At 48.0% G+C, this 15770-nt stretch overlaps 1 protein-coding gene across 8 annotated transcripts in view; it reads left to right on the top strand.

The window, feature by feature from the left end:
• LOC121293109 (F-actin-monooxygenase MICAL2-like) overlaps nt 1–15770 on the top strand; it is a 590417-nt gene that overhangs the window by 148839 nt on the left and 425808 nt on the right. For all 8 annotated transcript variants that reach the window (XM_041215769.1, XM_041215771.1, XM_041215772.1 and 5 more), the window contains exons 6-7: nt 6162–6317; nt 11383–11483. In XM_041215769.1, the coding sequence (XP_041071703.1) occupies nt 6162–6317; nt 11383–11483 (257 nt within the window). The remainder of the gene's footprint in view (nt 1–6161; nt 6318–11382; nt 11484–15770) is intronic.

Below are 15770 nucleotides of genomic sequence, written 5' to 3' on the forward strand. Positions count from 1 at the left end.
TCTCCTCACACACTGCGCTCTCTGTCCATCACTCACACCCTCTCCTCACACACGGCGCTCTCTGTCCATCACTCACCCTCACCTCACACACCGTGCTCTCTGTCCATCACTCACACCCTCTCCTCACACACTGCGCTCTCTGTCCATCACTCCCACCCTCTCCTTACACACCGAGCTCTCTGTCCATCACTCCCACCCTCTCCTCACACACCGTGCTCTCTGCTTGTCACTCCCACCCTCTCCTCACACACCGCGCTCTCTGCTTGTCAGTCCCACCCTCTCCTCACACACCGCGCTCTCTGTCCATCACTCAAACCCTCTCATCACACACCGTGCTCTCTGTCCATCACTTCCACCTTCTCCTCACACCCCGTGCTCTCTGTCCATCACTCCCACCCTCTCCTCACACACCGCGCTCTCTGCTTGTCACTCCCACCCTCTCCTCACACACCGCGCTCTCTGTCCATCACTTACACCCTTTCCTCACACACCGTGCTCTCTGTCCATCACTCCCACCCTCTCCTCACACACCGCGCTCTCTGTCCATCACTCAAACCCTCTCCTCACACACCGTTCTCTCTGTCCATTACTCCTTCCCTCTCCTCACACACAGTGCTCTCTGTCCATTACTCCTACCCTCTCCTCACACACCGCGGTTTGTGCTTGTCACTCCCACCCTCTCTTCATACACCGCGCTCTCTGTCCATCACTCCCACCCTCTCCTCACACACCGTGCTCTTTGCTTGTCACTCCCACCCTCTCCTCACAGACCGCGCACTCTGCTTGTCACTCCCACCCTCTCCTCACACACCGCGCTCTCTGCTTGTCACTCCCACCCTCTACTCACACACCGTGCTCTCTGTCCATCACTCCCACCCTCTCCTCACACACCGTGCTCTCTGCTTGTCCCTCCCACTTCTCCTCACACACCATGCTCTCTGTCCATCACTCACAGCCTCTTCTCACATACCGTGCTCTCTGTCCATCACTCCCACCCTCTCTTCACACACCGTGCTCTCTGATTGTCACTCCCACCCTCTCTTCACACATCGCGCTCTCTGCCCATCACTCCCACCCTCTCCTCACACACTGCCCTCTCTGCTTGTCATTCCAACCCTCTCCTCACACACCGTGCTCTCTGTCCATCACTCCCACCCTCTCCTCCCACACCGTGCTCTCTGTCCATCACTCCCACCCTCTCCTCACACACCGCACTCTCTGCTTGTCACTCCGAACCTCTCATCAAACACTGTGCTCTTTGTCCATCACTCCCACCCTCTCCTCACACACCGTGCTCTCTGTCCATCACTCCCACCCTCTCCTCACACACCGTACTCTCTGCTTGTCACTCCCACCCTCTCCTCACACACCGCGCTCTCTGCTTGTCACTCCCACCCTCTCCTCACACACCGTGCTCTCTCCTTGTCACTCCCACCCTCTCCTCACACACCGCGCTCTCTGTCCATCACTCCCACCCTCTCCTCACACACCGCGCTCTCTGCCCATCACTCGCTCCCTCTCCTCACACCCTGCCCTCTCTGCTTGTCACTCCCACCCTCTCCTCACACACCGTGGTCTCTGTCCTTCACTCCCACCCTCTCCTCACACACCGTGCTCTCTGTCCATCACTGCCTCCCTCTCCTCACACACCGTGCTCTCTGTCCATCACTCCCACCCTCTCCTCACACACCGTGCTCTCTGTTGTCACTCCCACCCTCTCCTCACATACCGCGCTCTCTGCTTGTCACTCCCACCCTCTCCTCACATACCATGCTCTCTGCTTGTCACTCCCACCCTCTCCTCACACACCATGCTCTCTGTCCATCACTCCCACCTCTCCTCACACACCGCGCTCTCTGTCCATCACTCCCACCCTCTCCTCACACAACGCGCTCTCTGTCCATCACTCACACCCTCTCCTCACACACCGTGCTCTCTTTCCATCACTCCCTCCCTCTCCTCACACGCCGCGCTCTCTGCTTGTCACTCCCACCCTCTCCTCACACACCGCGCTCTCTGCTTGTCACTCCCACCCTCTCCTCACACACCACGCTCTCTGTCCATCACTCACACCCTCTCCTCACACACCGTGCTCTCTGTCCATCACTCCCTCCCTCTCCTCACACACCGCGCTCTCTGCTTGTCACTCCCACCCTCTCCTCACACACCGCGCTCTCTGCTTGTCACTCCCACCCTCTCCTCACACACAGCGCTCACTGTCCATCACTCCCACCCTCTTCTCACACACCGTGCTCTCTGCTTGTCACTCCCACCCTCTCCTCACACACCGTGCTCTCTGTCCATCACTCCCACCCTCTCCTCACACACCGTGCTCCCTACTTGTCATTCCCACCCTCTCCTCACACACCAAGCTCTCTGTCCATCACTCCCACCCTCTCCTCACACACCGCGCTCTCTGCTTGTCACTCCCACCCTCTCCTCACACACAGCGCTCACTGTCCATCACTCCCACCCTCTTCTCACACACCGTGCTCTCTGCTTGTCACTCCCACCCTCTCCTCACACGCCGTGCTCTCTGTCCATCACTCCCACCCTCTCCTCACACACCGTGCTCCCTACTTGTCATTCCCACCCTCTCCTCACACACCATGCTCTCTGTCCATCACTCACACCCTCTCCTCACACACCGCGCTCTCTGTCCATCACTCCCACCCTCTCTTCACACACCGTGCTCTCTGCTTGTCACTCCCACCCTCTCTTCACACATCGCACTCTCTGCCCATCACTCCCACCCTCTCCTCACACACTGCCCTCTCTGCTTGTCACTTCCACCCTCTCCTCACACACCGTGCTCTCTGTCCATCACTCCCACCCTCTCCTCACACACCGTGCTCTCTGTCCATCACTCCCACCCTCTCCTCACTCACCGTGCTCTCTGTCCATCACTCCCACCCTCTCCTCACACACCGCGCTCTCTGTCCATCACTCCCACCCTCTCCTCACACACCGCACTCTCTGCTTGTCACTCCCAAACTCTCCTCAAACACTGTGCTCTTTGTCCTTCACTCCCATCCTCTCCTCACACGCCGTGCTCTCTGTCCATCACTCCCACCCTCTCCTCACACACCGTGCTCTCTGTCCATCACTCCCACCCTCTCCTCACACACCGTGCTCTCTGTCCATCACTCCTACCCTCTCCTCACACACCGCGCTCTCTGCTTGTCACTCCCACCCTCTCCTAACACACCGCGCTCTCTGCTTGTCACTCCCACCTTCTCCTCACACACCGTGCTCTCTGCTTGTCACTCCCACCCTCTCCTCACACACGATGCTCTCTGTCCATCACTCCCACCTCTCCTCACACACCGCGCTATCTGTCCATCACTCCCACCCTCTCCTCACACACCGCGCTCTCTGTCCATCACCTACACCCTCTCCTCACTCACCGTGCTCTCTGTCCATCACTCACCCTCTCCTCACACACCGTGCTCTCTGCTTGTCACTCCCACCCTCTCCTCACACACTGTGCTCTCTGTCCATCACTCACACCCTCTCCTCACACACCGTGCTCTCTGTCCATCACTCCCACCCTCTCCTCACAAACCGCGCTCTCTGCTTGTCACTCCCACCCTCTTCTCACACAGCGCGCTCATGCTTGTCACTCCCACCCTCTTCTCACACACCGCGCTCTCTGCTTGTCACTCCCACCCTCTCCTCACACACCGTGCTCTCTGCTTGTCACTCCCACCCTCTCCTCACACACCGTGCTCTCTGTCCATCACTCCCACCCTCTCCTCACACACCGCGCTCTCTGCTTGTCACTCCCACCCTCTCCTCACACACCGCGCTCTCTGCTTGTCACTCCCACCCTCTCCTCACACACCGTGCTCTCTGCTTGTCACTCCCACCCTCTCCTCACACACCGTCCTCTCTGTCCATCACTCCCACCCTCTCCTCACACACCGTGCTCTCTGTCCATCACTCTCACCCTCTCCTCACACACCGCGCTCTCTGCTTGTCACTCCCACCCTCTCCTCACACACCGCGCTCTCTGCTTGTCACTCCCACCATCTCCTCACACACCGATCTCTCTGCTTGTCATTCCCACCCTCTCCTCACACACCGCGCTCTCTGCTTGTCACTCCCACCCTCTCCTCACACACCGTGCTCTCTGCTTGTCACTCCCACCCTCTCCTCACACACCGTGCTCTCTGTCCATCACTCCCACCCTCTCCTCACACACCGCGCTCTCTGCTTGTCAGTCCCACCATCTCCTCACACACCGATCTCTCTGCTTGTCATTCCCACCCTCTCCTCACACACCGCGCTCTCTGCTTGTCACTCCCACCCTCTCCTCACACACCGTGCTCTCTGCTTGTCATTCCCACCCTCTCCTCACACACCGTGCTCTCTGTCCATCACTCCCACCCTCTCCTCACACACCGTGCTCTCTGTCCATCACTCCTACCCTCTCCTCACACACCGCGCTCTCTGCTTGTCACTCCCACCCTCTCCTAACACACCGCGCTCTCTGCTTGTCACTCCCACCTTCTCCTCACACACCGTGCTCTCTGCTTGTCACTCCCACCCTCTCCTCACACACCGTGCTCTCTGTCCATCACTCCCACCTCTCCTCACACACCGCGCTATCTGTCCATCACTCCCACCCTCTCCTCACACACCGCGCTCTCTGTCCATCACTTACACCCTCTCCTCACTCACCGTGCTCTCTGTCCATCACTCACCCTCTCCTCACACACCGTGCTCTCTGCTTGTCACTCCCACCCTCTCCTCACACACCGTGCTCTCTGTCCATCACTCACACCCTCTCCTCACACACCGTGCTCTCTGTCCATCACTCCCACCCTCACCTCACACACCGCGCTCTCTGACCATCACTCCCACCCTCTCCTCTCAAACCGCGCTCTCTGCTTGTCACTCCCACCCTCTTCTCACACAGCGCGCTCATGCTTGTCACTCCCACCCTCTTCTCACACACCGCGCTCTCTGCTTGTCACTCCCACCCTCTTTTCACACACCGTGCTCTCTGCTTGTCACTCCCACCCTCTCCTCACACACCGTGCTCTCTGCTTGTCACTCCCACCCTCTCCTCACACACCGCGCTCTCTGCTTGTCACTCCCACCCTCTTCTCACACATCTTGCTCATGCTTGTCACTCCCACCCTCTCCTCACACACCGCGCTCTCTGCCCATCACTCCCACCCTCTCCTCACACACTGTGCTCTCTGCTTGTCACTCACACCCTCTCCTCACACACCGTGCTCTCTGTCCATCACTCCCACCCTCTCCTCACACACCGTGCTCTCTGTCCATCACTCCCACCCTCTCCTCGCACACCGTCCTCTGTCCATCACTCCCACCCTCTCCTCACACACCGTGCTCTCTGTCCATCACTCCCACCCTCTCCTCACACACCGCGCTCTCTGCTTGTCACTCCCACCCTCTCCTCACACACCGCGCTCTCTGCTTGTCACTCCCACCATCTCCTCACACACCGATCTCTCTGTTTGTCATTCCCACCCTCTCCTCACACACCGCGCTCTCTGCTTGTCACTCCCACCCTCTCCTCACACACCGCGCTCTCTGCTTGTCACTCCCACCATCTCCTCACACAACGATCTCTCTGCTTGTCATTCCCACCCTCTCCTCACACACCGCGCTCTCTGCTTGTCACTCCCACCCTCTCCTCACACACCGTGCTCTCTGCTTGTCACTCCCACCCTCTCCTCACACACCGCGCTCACTGCCCATCACTCCCACCCTCTCCACGCACACTGCGCTCTCTGCTTGTCGCTTCACCCTCTCCTCGCACACCGTGCTTTCTGCCCATCACTATTACTGAGACTCACTTATAATTCCAGATTTTTAAATTGAGTTTAAATTTAAATTCCACCAGCTGCCATGGTGGGATTTTACCTGTGTCCCCAGAGCAGTAGCTGGGTTTCTGGGTTACTAGTCCAATGATATTGCTATTGTGCTACTGTCTTCCCTGTAGTCTTTCTTAGCCTAATCCTTCATGATATCTTACCATTTCTCACTCTAGTCTATTTGTCTTTTTTGATCCTTTGTGCACCATGCTTTCTAATGCTTTGTCCAGGTCCTATCTCCCTGCCTAATGGCGAATGAGGGTTGAGTTTAGCAGACTCAGCTCCTGGGTAACTCTTTTGTTCCTGTTTAAGGATTTCGGAGAAAGGAATTCCGAGGGAAACTCGCGATTGCTATCACTGCCAACTTCATTAACCGGCACACGCGGGAGGAGGCCCAGGCCCAGGAGATCAGCGGCGTCGCCTTCATCTTCAACCAGAAGTTTTTCCAGGACCTGAGGGAAGCCACAGGTTTGTATTCGATTGATCTCAATCCTGAAAGCTGTAGTTAACTTCAGGTATTCACAGCATCTTGGGGGAAGAGTATTCCAGATTTCCACTCCCCTTTGTATGAAGTGTTTCCTGACATCACCCCTGATTGGCCTGGCTCTCATTTTAATGTTATGTTGCCATGGTCTGCACTCCCTCCATCAGAGGAGGTAATCTCCCTGTATTTACACCCTATCAACTCCGAGAATCTTTTTTAACATCTCAATTGGTTCACCCCTTAATCTTTTATACTCAAGGGACTCCATTCCCAGTCTATGCAACCTGTCATCATCATTCTGTACAGTACAGAAGTAAACTGATTACATTGCAAACCTCATGGATCAAATTACAGGGCTCTGGTGGGACAACTTTAAAAGTCAAAGGCGAACTCATGGCGAAGCTGAAATGTAAAGATGCGAACATACAAATTAGGAGCAGGAGTAGGCCACTTGGCCCCCTTGAGTCTGTTCTGCCATTCAATTAGATCGTGGCTAATCCGAATGTAACTTAAACTCTCATTCCAGCCAACCCCCAATAACCTTTCACTTCTGCATTAAAAATATCCAAAGACTCTGCTTCCACTGCCTTTGAGGAAGAGACTTCCAAAGACTCTCAACCCTCAGTGAAAAAATTCTTCTCATCTCTGTCTGAAATGGGCGACCCCTTATTTTTAAACAGTTATCTCTAGTTCTAGATTCTTCCACAAGAGGAAACATCCTCTCCACATCCACCCTGTCAAGACCCCTCAGGATCTTAAAGGTTTCAATCAAGTCACCTCTTACTCTTCTAAACTCCAGTGGATACAAGACTAACCTGTCCAACCTTTTCTCATAAGACAACCTGCCCATTCCTGATATTAGTCTAATAAACCTTCTCTGAACTGCTAACGCATTTACATCTTTCTTTAAATAAGAAGACCAGTACTGTACGGCAGATGTGGTGTCACCAATGCCCTGTACAACTGAAGCAAAACCTCCCTACTTTTGTATTTAATTCTCCTTACAATAAACAATAACATTCTATTAGCTTTCCTAACTACCTGCTGTACCTGCATATTAACCTTTTGTGATTAATGCAAAGATCGAGGAACCCTCGAACCTCTTTGTCATTCAAAATCAAGAGTGCCCTCTACTAAGCAGCAAGGCATGTCTAAAACTGAAATTAATCTATAAAGTGGATGACGTTGCTGATGTGAACTACAGCAGTACATTCCAAAATGAATTCCCAAAATTATTTACAGGCCTAGGGAAGTTTAAGACCGAATACAATACAAAGCTGATGCTAAACCAATTTGTCTCTTTACACCGAGGGGAGCCCCTCACCCACTTTTGGACAAAGTCAAGGGTGAAATTGAAAAGATGCAGCAGCAAAGGGGTTATCTTACCGGTCACCATGCCAACAAAATGTTGTTCAGGAATGGTTACGATCCCAAAGCCAAACAGTTCCATAAGACTTTGTGGGGATTTAAATCGTCTAAACAAGTCAGTGGAATGTGAGATCCACCTGCTGGCCTCAATGGTTGAGAACCTTGCCAAATTAGCCAAGGGCACTTTATTTACCAAATTGGATTTGAACAATAGATTTTGGCAGTTGCCTCTGGACAAAGAATCCAGATTGCTGACCACATTTATAACTCTATTTGGTTGTTATTGTTTCAATAGATTACCCTTTAGAATAGCATCCGCTCTAGAAATATTTCAGAGAACAATATCCAATGTTTTAGAAGGCATGGAAAGATTAATATGCCATATGGACCACACACTGGTACATGGGTCCATGAGAGAAGAGCATGATTGCAGGGTCAGAGCAGTCCTTAGATTCTTACAGGATGCAGGCCTAACATTGAATGAAAAATGTGAGCTTGCCAAACCCATGATCAAGTTTCTAGGTCACATAGTACACGGTACTGGAATCACAGTTGATCAGCATAAAATGAAAGTTATATGAGCTTCCACGTCCCTGTAACATAACCGAGCTTCAGAGATTCCTTGGGATGGTCAACCAAGTAGCCTAGTTCCTACCAAATTTGGCAGAGGTCAATGAGCCTTTGAGACAGCTGTTGAGACAGGGTCAACAGTGGTGCTGGAACATGGACCAGCTTTCGAAAAGATTAAACAACTTTTAACTTCCTCTGAAATCTTGGCACATTATGACCTAGAACTGCCGACCATAGTAGCAGCAGATGCATCGTCTACTGGTCTGGGGGAAGTTTCATTTCAAGTGCAGAGATCTGGCAGGCGTAGAACAGTCTCCTGTGCCTCTAGGTCACCAACAAGAAAAGAACAATGATATGCCATGGTAGAAACATTGGCTGTAAAGTCCACATGCAAAAAGGTTTTCACACTCTGTTATGGGACTGTGTTTAAAAATTGAAACAAACCATAAGCCACTAGTCACCATTCTGAACATGAAAGAAATTGTGAAGATGCCGCCCAGAATCCAGCAATTCAGATTAAGATTGATGAGATATGACTCCATCACAGAGGTTCTGCAAGGGAAATGTCAAACAACAGCAGACACACTGTCACGAGTACCATCAGAAGGAACTGAACAAGTGGATTTAGATTTCATTGAGGAGGTTGAAACACATACACCCTTAATCACTCAGCACTGATCAGCTACTGCAAGAAAGTTACAGGAAATAAAGCAAACCCAGAAATGAGATGAAGAATTTCTTCAAATCCAAGAATATTGTCTGGAAGGATGACCAGACTATATCCCCAATAATCCTACACTACTCCTGTATTTTGAACAGTGTAAGCACCTCACAGTCATTGATGACGTCGCAGCCTTCAGCAAGAGGTTAGACATCCCGAGAGCCCTACGGTTTGATATTCTTCAAAGACTTCAACAGGGCCATTTAGGAATTGCAAAGCAAAATGTCGTGCAAGGGTGCAACAATCAGTCTGGTGGCCAGGCATTGCCCTATCTTTCGAAGAAATGGTTTCTAACTATTACTTGTGCCAGGAACAAAAAGCACCACTATTGTCTCCTCCTTTTCCATCAAGGCTGTGGGAGCACTTGGGAATGGACTTATTTGAATTTAAGGGGAAAACTGTTCTTATCGTTATTGATTATCATTATTATTGAAGTAAACCAAATGTATAGAATCACTGCAGAAGCAAAAAACAAAAAAACTGCGGATGCTGGAAATCCAAAACAAAAACAGAATTACCTGGAAAAACTCAGCAGGTCTGGCAGCATCAGCGGAGAAGAAAAGAGTTGACGTTTCGAGTCCTCATTACCCTTCGACAGAACTTGAGTTCGAGTCCAAGAAAGAGTTGAACTATTCAACTCTTTCTTGGACTCGAACTCAAGTTCTGTCGAAGGGTCATGAGGACTCGAAACGTCAACTCTTTTCTTCTCCGCCGATGCTGCCAGACCTGCTGAGTTTTTCCAGGTAATTCTGGTTTTGTCACTGCAGAAGCAGTCATTCAATCCCTTGAGAATTTATTCAACGTATGGCATTCCAGACCTTGTAGTGTCTGACAATAGGCCACAATTCACAAATGAGCAATTCCAAAATTTTGCAAACGAGTATGGTTTTGTTCATGTAACCAGTTCACCTCGCTATCCTCAAGCAAATGGAGAAGCCAAGAGATGGGTACGAACCATCAAAGACCATAACCTAGCTCTTCTGAATCATGGATCCTCAGTACTACAGAATGGTTTCTCACCATCAGAGTTACGAATGGGTAGGCGATTGAGAACACAGCTTCCATCTCTGACACACATATTCAAACCCAACCTCACCACAAATGACCATGAGATGGTAAAACAACCTGAGGAAGAACAGAGAAACAACCAGGCTCAGAACTTGAATCATAGGAATAGAGTACGTGAGGTACCAGTGCTGGGGCCCAGGGAGAGAGTGTGGGTCCGAGACCAACAGAAGGGAGGTACAAGCATTGATAAAACTCCACAAATCAGATTATACAGGTTGAGAAAGACCAGGGTATCATAAGGAGAAACTGCAGTGCCTTAATACCCTTGGAGAGAAAACAAATATAAATTTGGGCTTACTGCGGAATTCCTGACGAAGAAGAGGAAAGTCCTACTCTAAGCTCTACAGCCACCCAGGAGAAGAACACTCTCACTGACAGAAGGGAGAGGATGGAATACCCTCGACCTCAGAAAGAGATCAGAACAAGTTCAGGAAGATTGGTCAAGATGCCTCATAGACTAACTCTGTGAAGTCTGAGACTTTGGGGGTGGGGGGAGATATTGGAGGTTGTAAATATAACAGGGATAAAGACTTGGGGGATATGTAGAGTAAAGGGTTATATACATGATGCTGATGTAATAATGATGTCAGATCACATGACTGAGTAGTAAGAGCAATTTGGAAGAGGAGAAGCTCTTACCTTATGTGGAGGTCCAGAATGTGTAAATAGTCGCTGTAAATCAATAGTTCTGTTTTAAGAAGACTATGGACTCAAGCAGCATACTTTTGGGAGACTAGACACTTCCCAAACACTGTCTAAACCCCTACCACATAACAAAACATATTTCATCCTCTACGTCTCAGTATAATTCTGCTAGATCCCTCCACGGCCAATGTATCCTTCCTGAGCTGTGTATCCCAGATATGGTCTGATCAGAGCTCTGTCTAATTGTACCCTGACTTCCACTGATTTATATTATCACCCTCTTCAAATAAAGGCCAACATTCCATTAGTCTTTTAAATTATTTTTTGTGCGTGTTCATCAGCTTTTAGCGATTTCTGTACTTGGACCCTGTATATCTCTCTACTCTACTACAGTTTCCAGTTTCTCTCCATTTTGAAAATATTCCAATTTGTCATTCTCAGATCTACATTTCCCCACATTGAACTGTATCTGCTGTAGTTACTCAGTCCCTCAATCAGTCTTTGTGAGTGCTGTTCACTGTGACTGCTGACTTCTGTGATGTCCTGTGGTTCTGGTTGTTGGATGTGGGACTGACCGAATGTTTGTGTGACTGAGCAACAGGTTTTTGGTTGAATTTGAACCATTTGACTAGTTCTGCTGGTACCATGTTTAATTTGCTGCTGATATTTTCTCACAGGTGTAGATTTAGAAAACATTGTTTACTATAAGGATGACACACACTACTTTGTCATGACTGCCAAGAAGCAGAGCCTTCTGGACAAGGGGGTGATTCAACAGGTAGGTAAGCCAACACAGTCTCCTCATAGACCATGGGATGAAGCCTGCTTTCTTGTCTAGATTTTGAAGTCCATAGTCTCCATCTGGGAATTACCTAGAACCAGTGTAGATATATTTAAATATTTATGTGAAGCAAAACTTCAGGTTCCTGAGTCTGAAAATTGAGTGTTACTGAGAAATTGCCAAAAACAGTGAAAAATATAAAAATTCTATGGACTTTCTTTTCACTAGCAATGGGGTCATATCACCACAAAGGCTAAATTTTGAACAAGGTGGTGTAAGAAATGGTTAAAAGAAGTATCACTGAGGATATCTGAATTGTGGAATTATCTCATAGTGCACTTTACATCAATCAAAGTTATTTTTCATATTCTTCCTGTTCAGGAAGAAATCTACCATAGCAAGCATTTATTCCATGCAAGGTTATTTAAATTTCCGAGGGACACTTGCACTTGTTTATCATCCAACATATTCACCCAATTAGATGTAAATAGTCCCTATGGCATAAAGGAGAGGGAGGTAGAGATTGGTGCCCGAGGTGCAGATTGCTATTATCTCCAGATCTGTTTTGCTGTTATTCTGGCAAAGAGCGGGACACTCACATCCATGTCCAACAAAGGGGGTTATGTCACTAATGATCTCTCTTGCAGGCATGCACCACCTTTCATAGAGGAACTGGAGTAGATTTTCCTCCCTGTCACTGCAAGACAGAAATCTTGTTCACTACTTTGGGATTTTCCGGTCAGGAGAGAGAATTTTGGCGAATTGCATTCCTCCAACCAGCCTCTGGCCCCTTTCCCCAGTCTTGATGCTATATGTCTCATATATGTCTAGAACAAAGTGGATAACTTTTGACTTACCCATCTTCGCTTGTCTCACAGGAGTCTCAATACTTGGTCAGCAAACTGTCCAAATGCTGATTGCAATTTCATGACTTGAATCAATGCCATAGCATCCTGCACCCATGCCGTACCACTTAGGATCACGTCAATGGAAGGTGTGGGTTGACTTACCCCTCATGAAAGTGTAAGGGCTTTGCTTTGTTTGTCTTTATGAGGGATACATCATGATAAGCTAGAGGCAAGGATAGTGTTTCTAATGTATGAACCAACATCTCATCGAAGTCCACTTTTCTAACTGCACCAACAACTAATGGTCTGGTAAATAAGTTTTGACCTGTTTTCAGAGCAATCTCCCTACCTGTCACTTTAGTTACTGTGTCCTTGAAAGTCATCTTCTTGACAGGATCATGAACTCTGACATCCTGGTGTTGTTGTCACTTCTGACTAAAAGTCATGAATGCTTCCTCTCTCTTTTCCTTGGCCTCTGCGACCATAGGTACTGGAGCAACTTGGACTGATGTGATGTGCTATAACTGATCTGTTCCAAGGAAGGATCAAAAGGTTTAACCATGTTGTACATGACATTCCTCTCATCCTCTTCATCACAGTTCATTCTTGTCATGTCCGAGTCTATGCAAGATCTTGTTGATGTTCTGTGACCAGCTATTCCTTGACAGTTTCTGCATATAGCAGTCCTCTTATGCTGTGACAAAGTCCATCTTGCATGCTCCCTTATTGAGATACTGTTAAACATCCCTTTGTTTTGGAGTCACGCTTGGCTGTCTGCTCAATAACTTGAGAGAAGCCACACCCTTGACTCTGGGCAGCAGTGGTCCTGCTTGTAACTCTGCACTGATATCAGGGTGACTTTCTTTCAAGCTGCACATTTCAACTCAATATGCTGCAAGATATCTGATATAGTTGACTCGATCATAGGTGAAGAACAGTGGCAGCTTGGAGCAAATACTTGAAAGGTGAAGGTGCAGGCTGGCTACCCTGGTTGCTCTGATAAATAGAGCAATTATTCTACCAAATTGATGAAACTGTTCAAGAACTGCAAGGTCATGCTCTTTTTTGCCATTATTAACAAAGTTTTGGCATTTAATTTCTGAGTTGAGGATGTCATCGAAATCGTCATTGGGGAAAGCACTCTGAAGTTCAGCAGCTGGATTGCTAGTCAGGTCTTGCTCGTCATCTGGAAGGAAGAGATGCAATTTTGCAGTTTTTTTTCTCAGATTAAAAGCCTTATATGGGGACGCTTCAGTACTACTTTTTACCGGATGCATTTCTAAAACAAACTGTTTAGTTTTGTCATTTCAACATAAATCTTTACAGTTCTTCCCTCTATAGCCACATTGCAGAAATGCTGATATCCTGCCTGGTGCTTTTTGCAGGATCGTCCTGCTGCTTTTCAGTAAGAAGCCCAGTATCACTCTGATAACAGCTGAGGTGATATCTTGCTTCCATAGTGACAAGATGTTATCCACGAACGTGTAACGAGATTGCTTCATATTTGGAGGTCTCTGCTGTGGGGAGCAGCTACCTGCTGCTGGTCTCACATTACATCAGCCTCTCTTTCCATCTCTTTCAGCTGTGTCTCTCCATGATGTCCATGTCTTTCTTGCCGTGTAGACAGTGCGATGTGCCTCACAGTCATATCCTTGATGTCCATCATCTTTGACCGAAGGCAGTCGAACCTTGGTGGTGATTCTTATCTCCTCTCCCCTCCCTTCCCCTCCCCTCTGGTTCCACACCTACTTGGCTGCACAAAGGTAAAAAGACAAGAGGAAAGAAAAATTGAGAAGTAGAGTGTAAATAGGAATAGGGAGACAAAGTGATAGAAAGAGACAGAAAGAGTAAATGTGATAAATATTATTAGTGACCTTCAAATCTGACCTTAACTTTTATGACTAATGTGGCCAGAGTGAGCTTGGGAACTATCAACGACGTCACTCACTCCACACACAGATAATTACATGGGGTACAAGCAAGCCCACAGAATGGATACGTCTGATAGCATGGCAATTCAACCCAGAGAGAGATATGAATATAAACATGTATAATTTAACATATTTCCATACGAAATACTGTAAAATCACATGTACTCACATCCATTGCCAGGCATTTCCCTTTCTAGGTTTTTGGCCCTGTTGCTCTTGCATTTATCAGTGAAACATGTAACACTGCCGATGATAGCCGATCGCACATGGGATTAACACCAATCTTTCTGGTGCAATAACCAACTCCAAACCTGAACTTTTGATGGTGTTTTCAGCAATTCCAGCTGCTTTTGTTCTAATAAATTTCCAATGAGCGCCAACAAGGAATTTTGTCCAAAAAGAGAATTGTATTCCCTTTGGCTCTCACAACAACAGCGAGCCATTATTCTGGCGCAACAGGAACAGAGAATGCCGAACCTGAAACGTTAACTCTGTTTCTCTCTCTACAGATTCTGCTGGACCTGCTGAGTGTTTTCAGTACTTTGTTTTTATTTCCGATCTCCAGCACCAGCAGTATTTTGCTTTTCAATTGTTTTGTAGTACAGAGATCGTGATTGGCTGATTTTGCAAAAATACATCAGTTGTGATTGGTCACGAAAGGGACTCACAATTATGTCATCACTCTGGGTTTACATGTGATTTCTGCACATTTTATAATATTTTCTACAAAATGCTCACTTCTGAACATTGCTTTTTGTGATAAATGACCTGTAAATTAATAATGGTGGAAATTTGAAATACTTCCAAGGAGGGGGCAATGGATATGTATTTATCTGAGAGTAGGCCCATGGTCTACCACCATCTGTGTGTCAGACCAGATACAGCACAGCCCACACAAAAAAAGGCAGAAATAGGACCTAGGCAGCTCAGAGTTAAGCTAAATATAAATCACTCAGATCCCTTGTAACTCACCCCTGGACATCCATTATTATATATACAAACCACCCTGGCCCGATAGGCGCACTTTCCCAACCCAAAGCCTTTGATTAGATTCCAACCAACAACTCAGCCCGCGTATCTGATATCTTCTATATAAGTTCCCCATATCCTTGAATTAGATTCCAATCTGTTATGGATGTGATTGCAAATTTAACAAGGGGGATTGAACAAGTCTAGGGAACAACAAACCAGTTAGATTAACATGGTGATAGGGGAAAAAAAATAAATCTTCTTCCAAAGGTGTCGTAGGGAAATATTTGTAATTCGAAAATAGAACAGAATAGTCAGGACGGATTTCAAGAAGGAAGATTGTGCTTGACCTTAGTGCATTCTTTGAAAAAGTAACAGATAAAGATGACAAGGGTAATGGATTTGGATGTACAAGTAATATACTTGGATTTTGAATAATTTACCACACAATAAACTCATGATTAAGGTCAGTGTGTGGAGTAACAGTTTGATTACCAAGATAAAAGCAAAATACTGCGGATGCTGGAAATCTGAAA

This window comes from Carcharodon carcharias, chromosome 21 (assembly GCF_017639515.1).
Source record: "Carcharodon carcharias isolate sCarCar2 chromosome 21, sCarCar2.pri, whole genome shotgun sequence".
In the NCBI taxonomy this organism is placed as follows: domain Eukaryota; kingdom Metazoa; phylum Chordata; class Chondrichthyes; order Lamniformes; family Lamnidae; genus Carcharodon; species Carcharodon carcharias.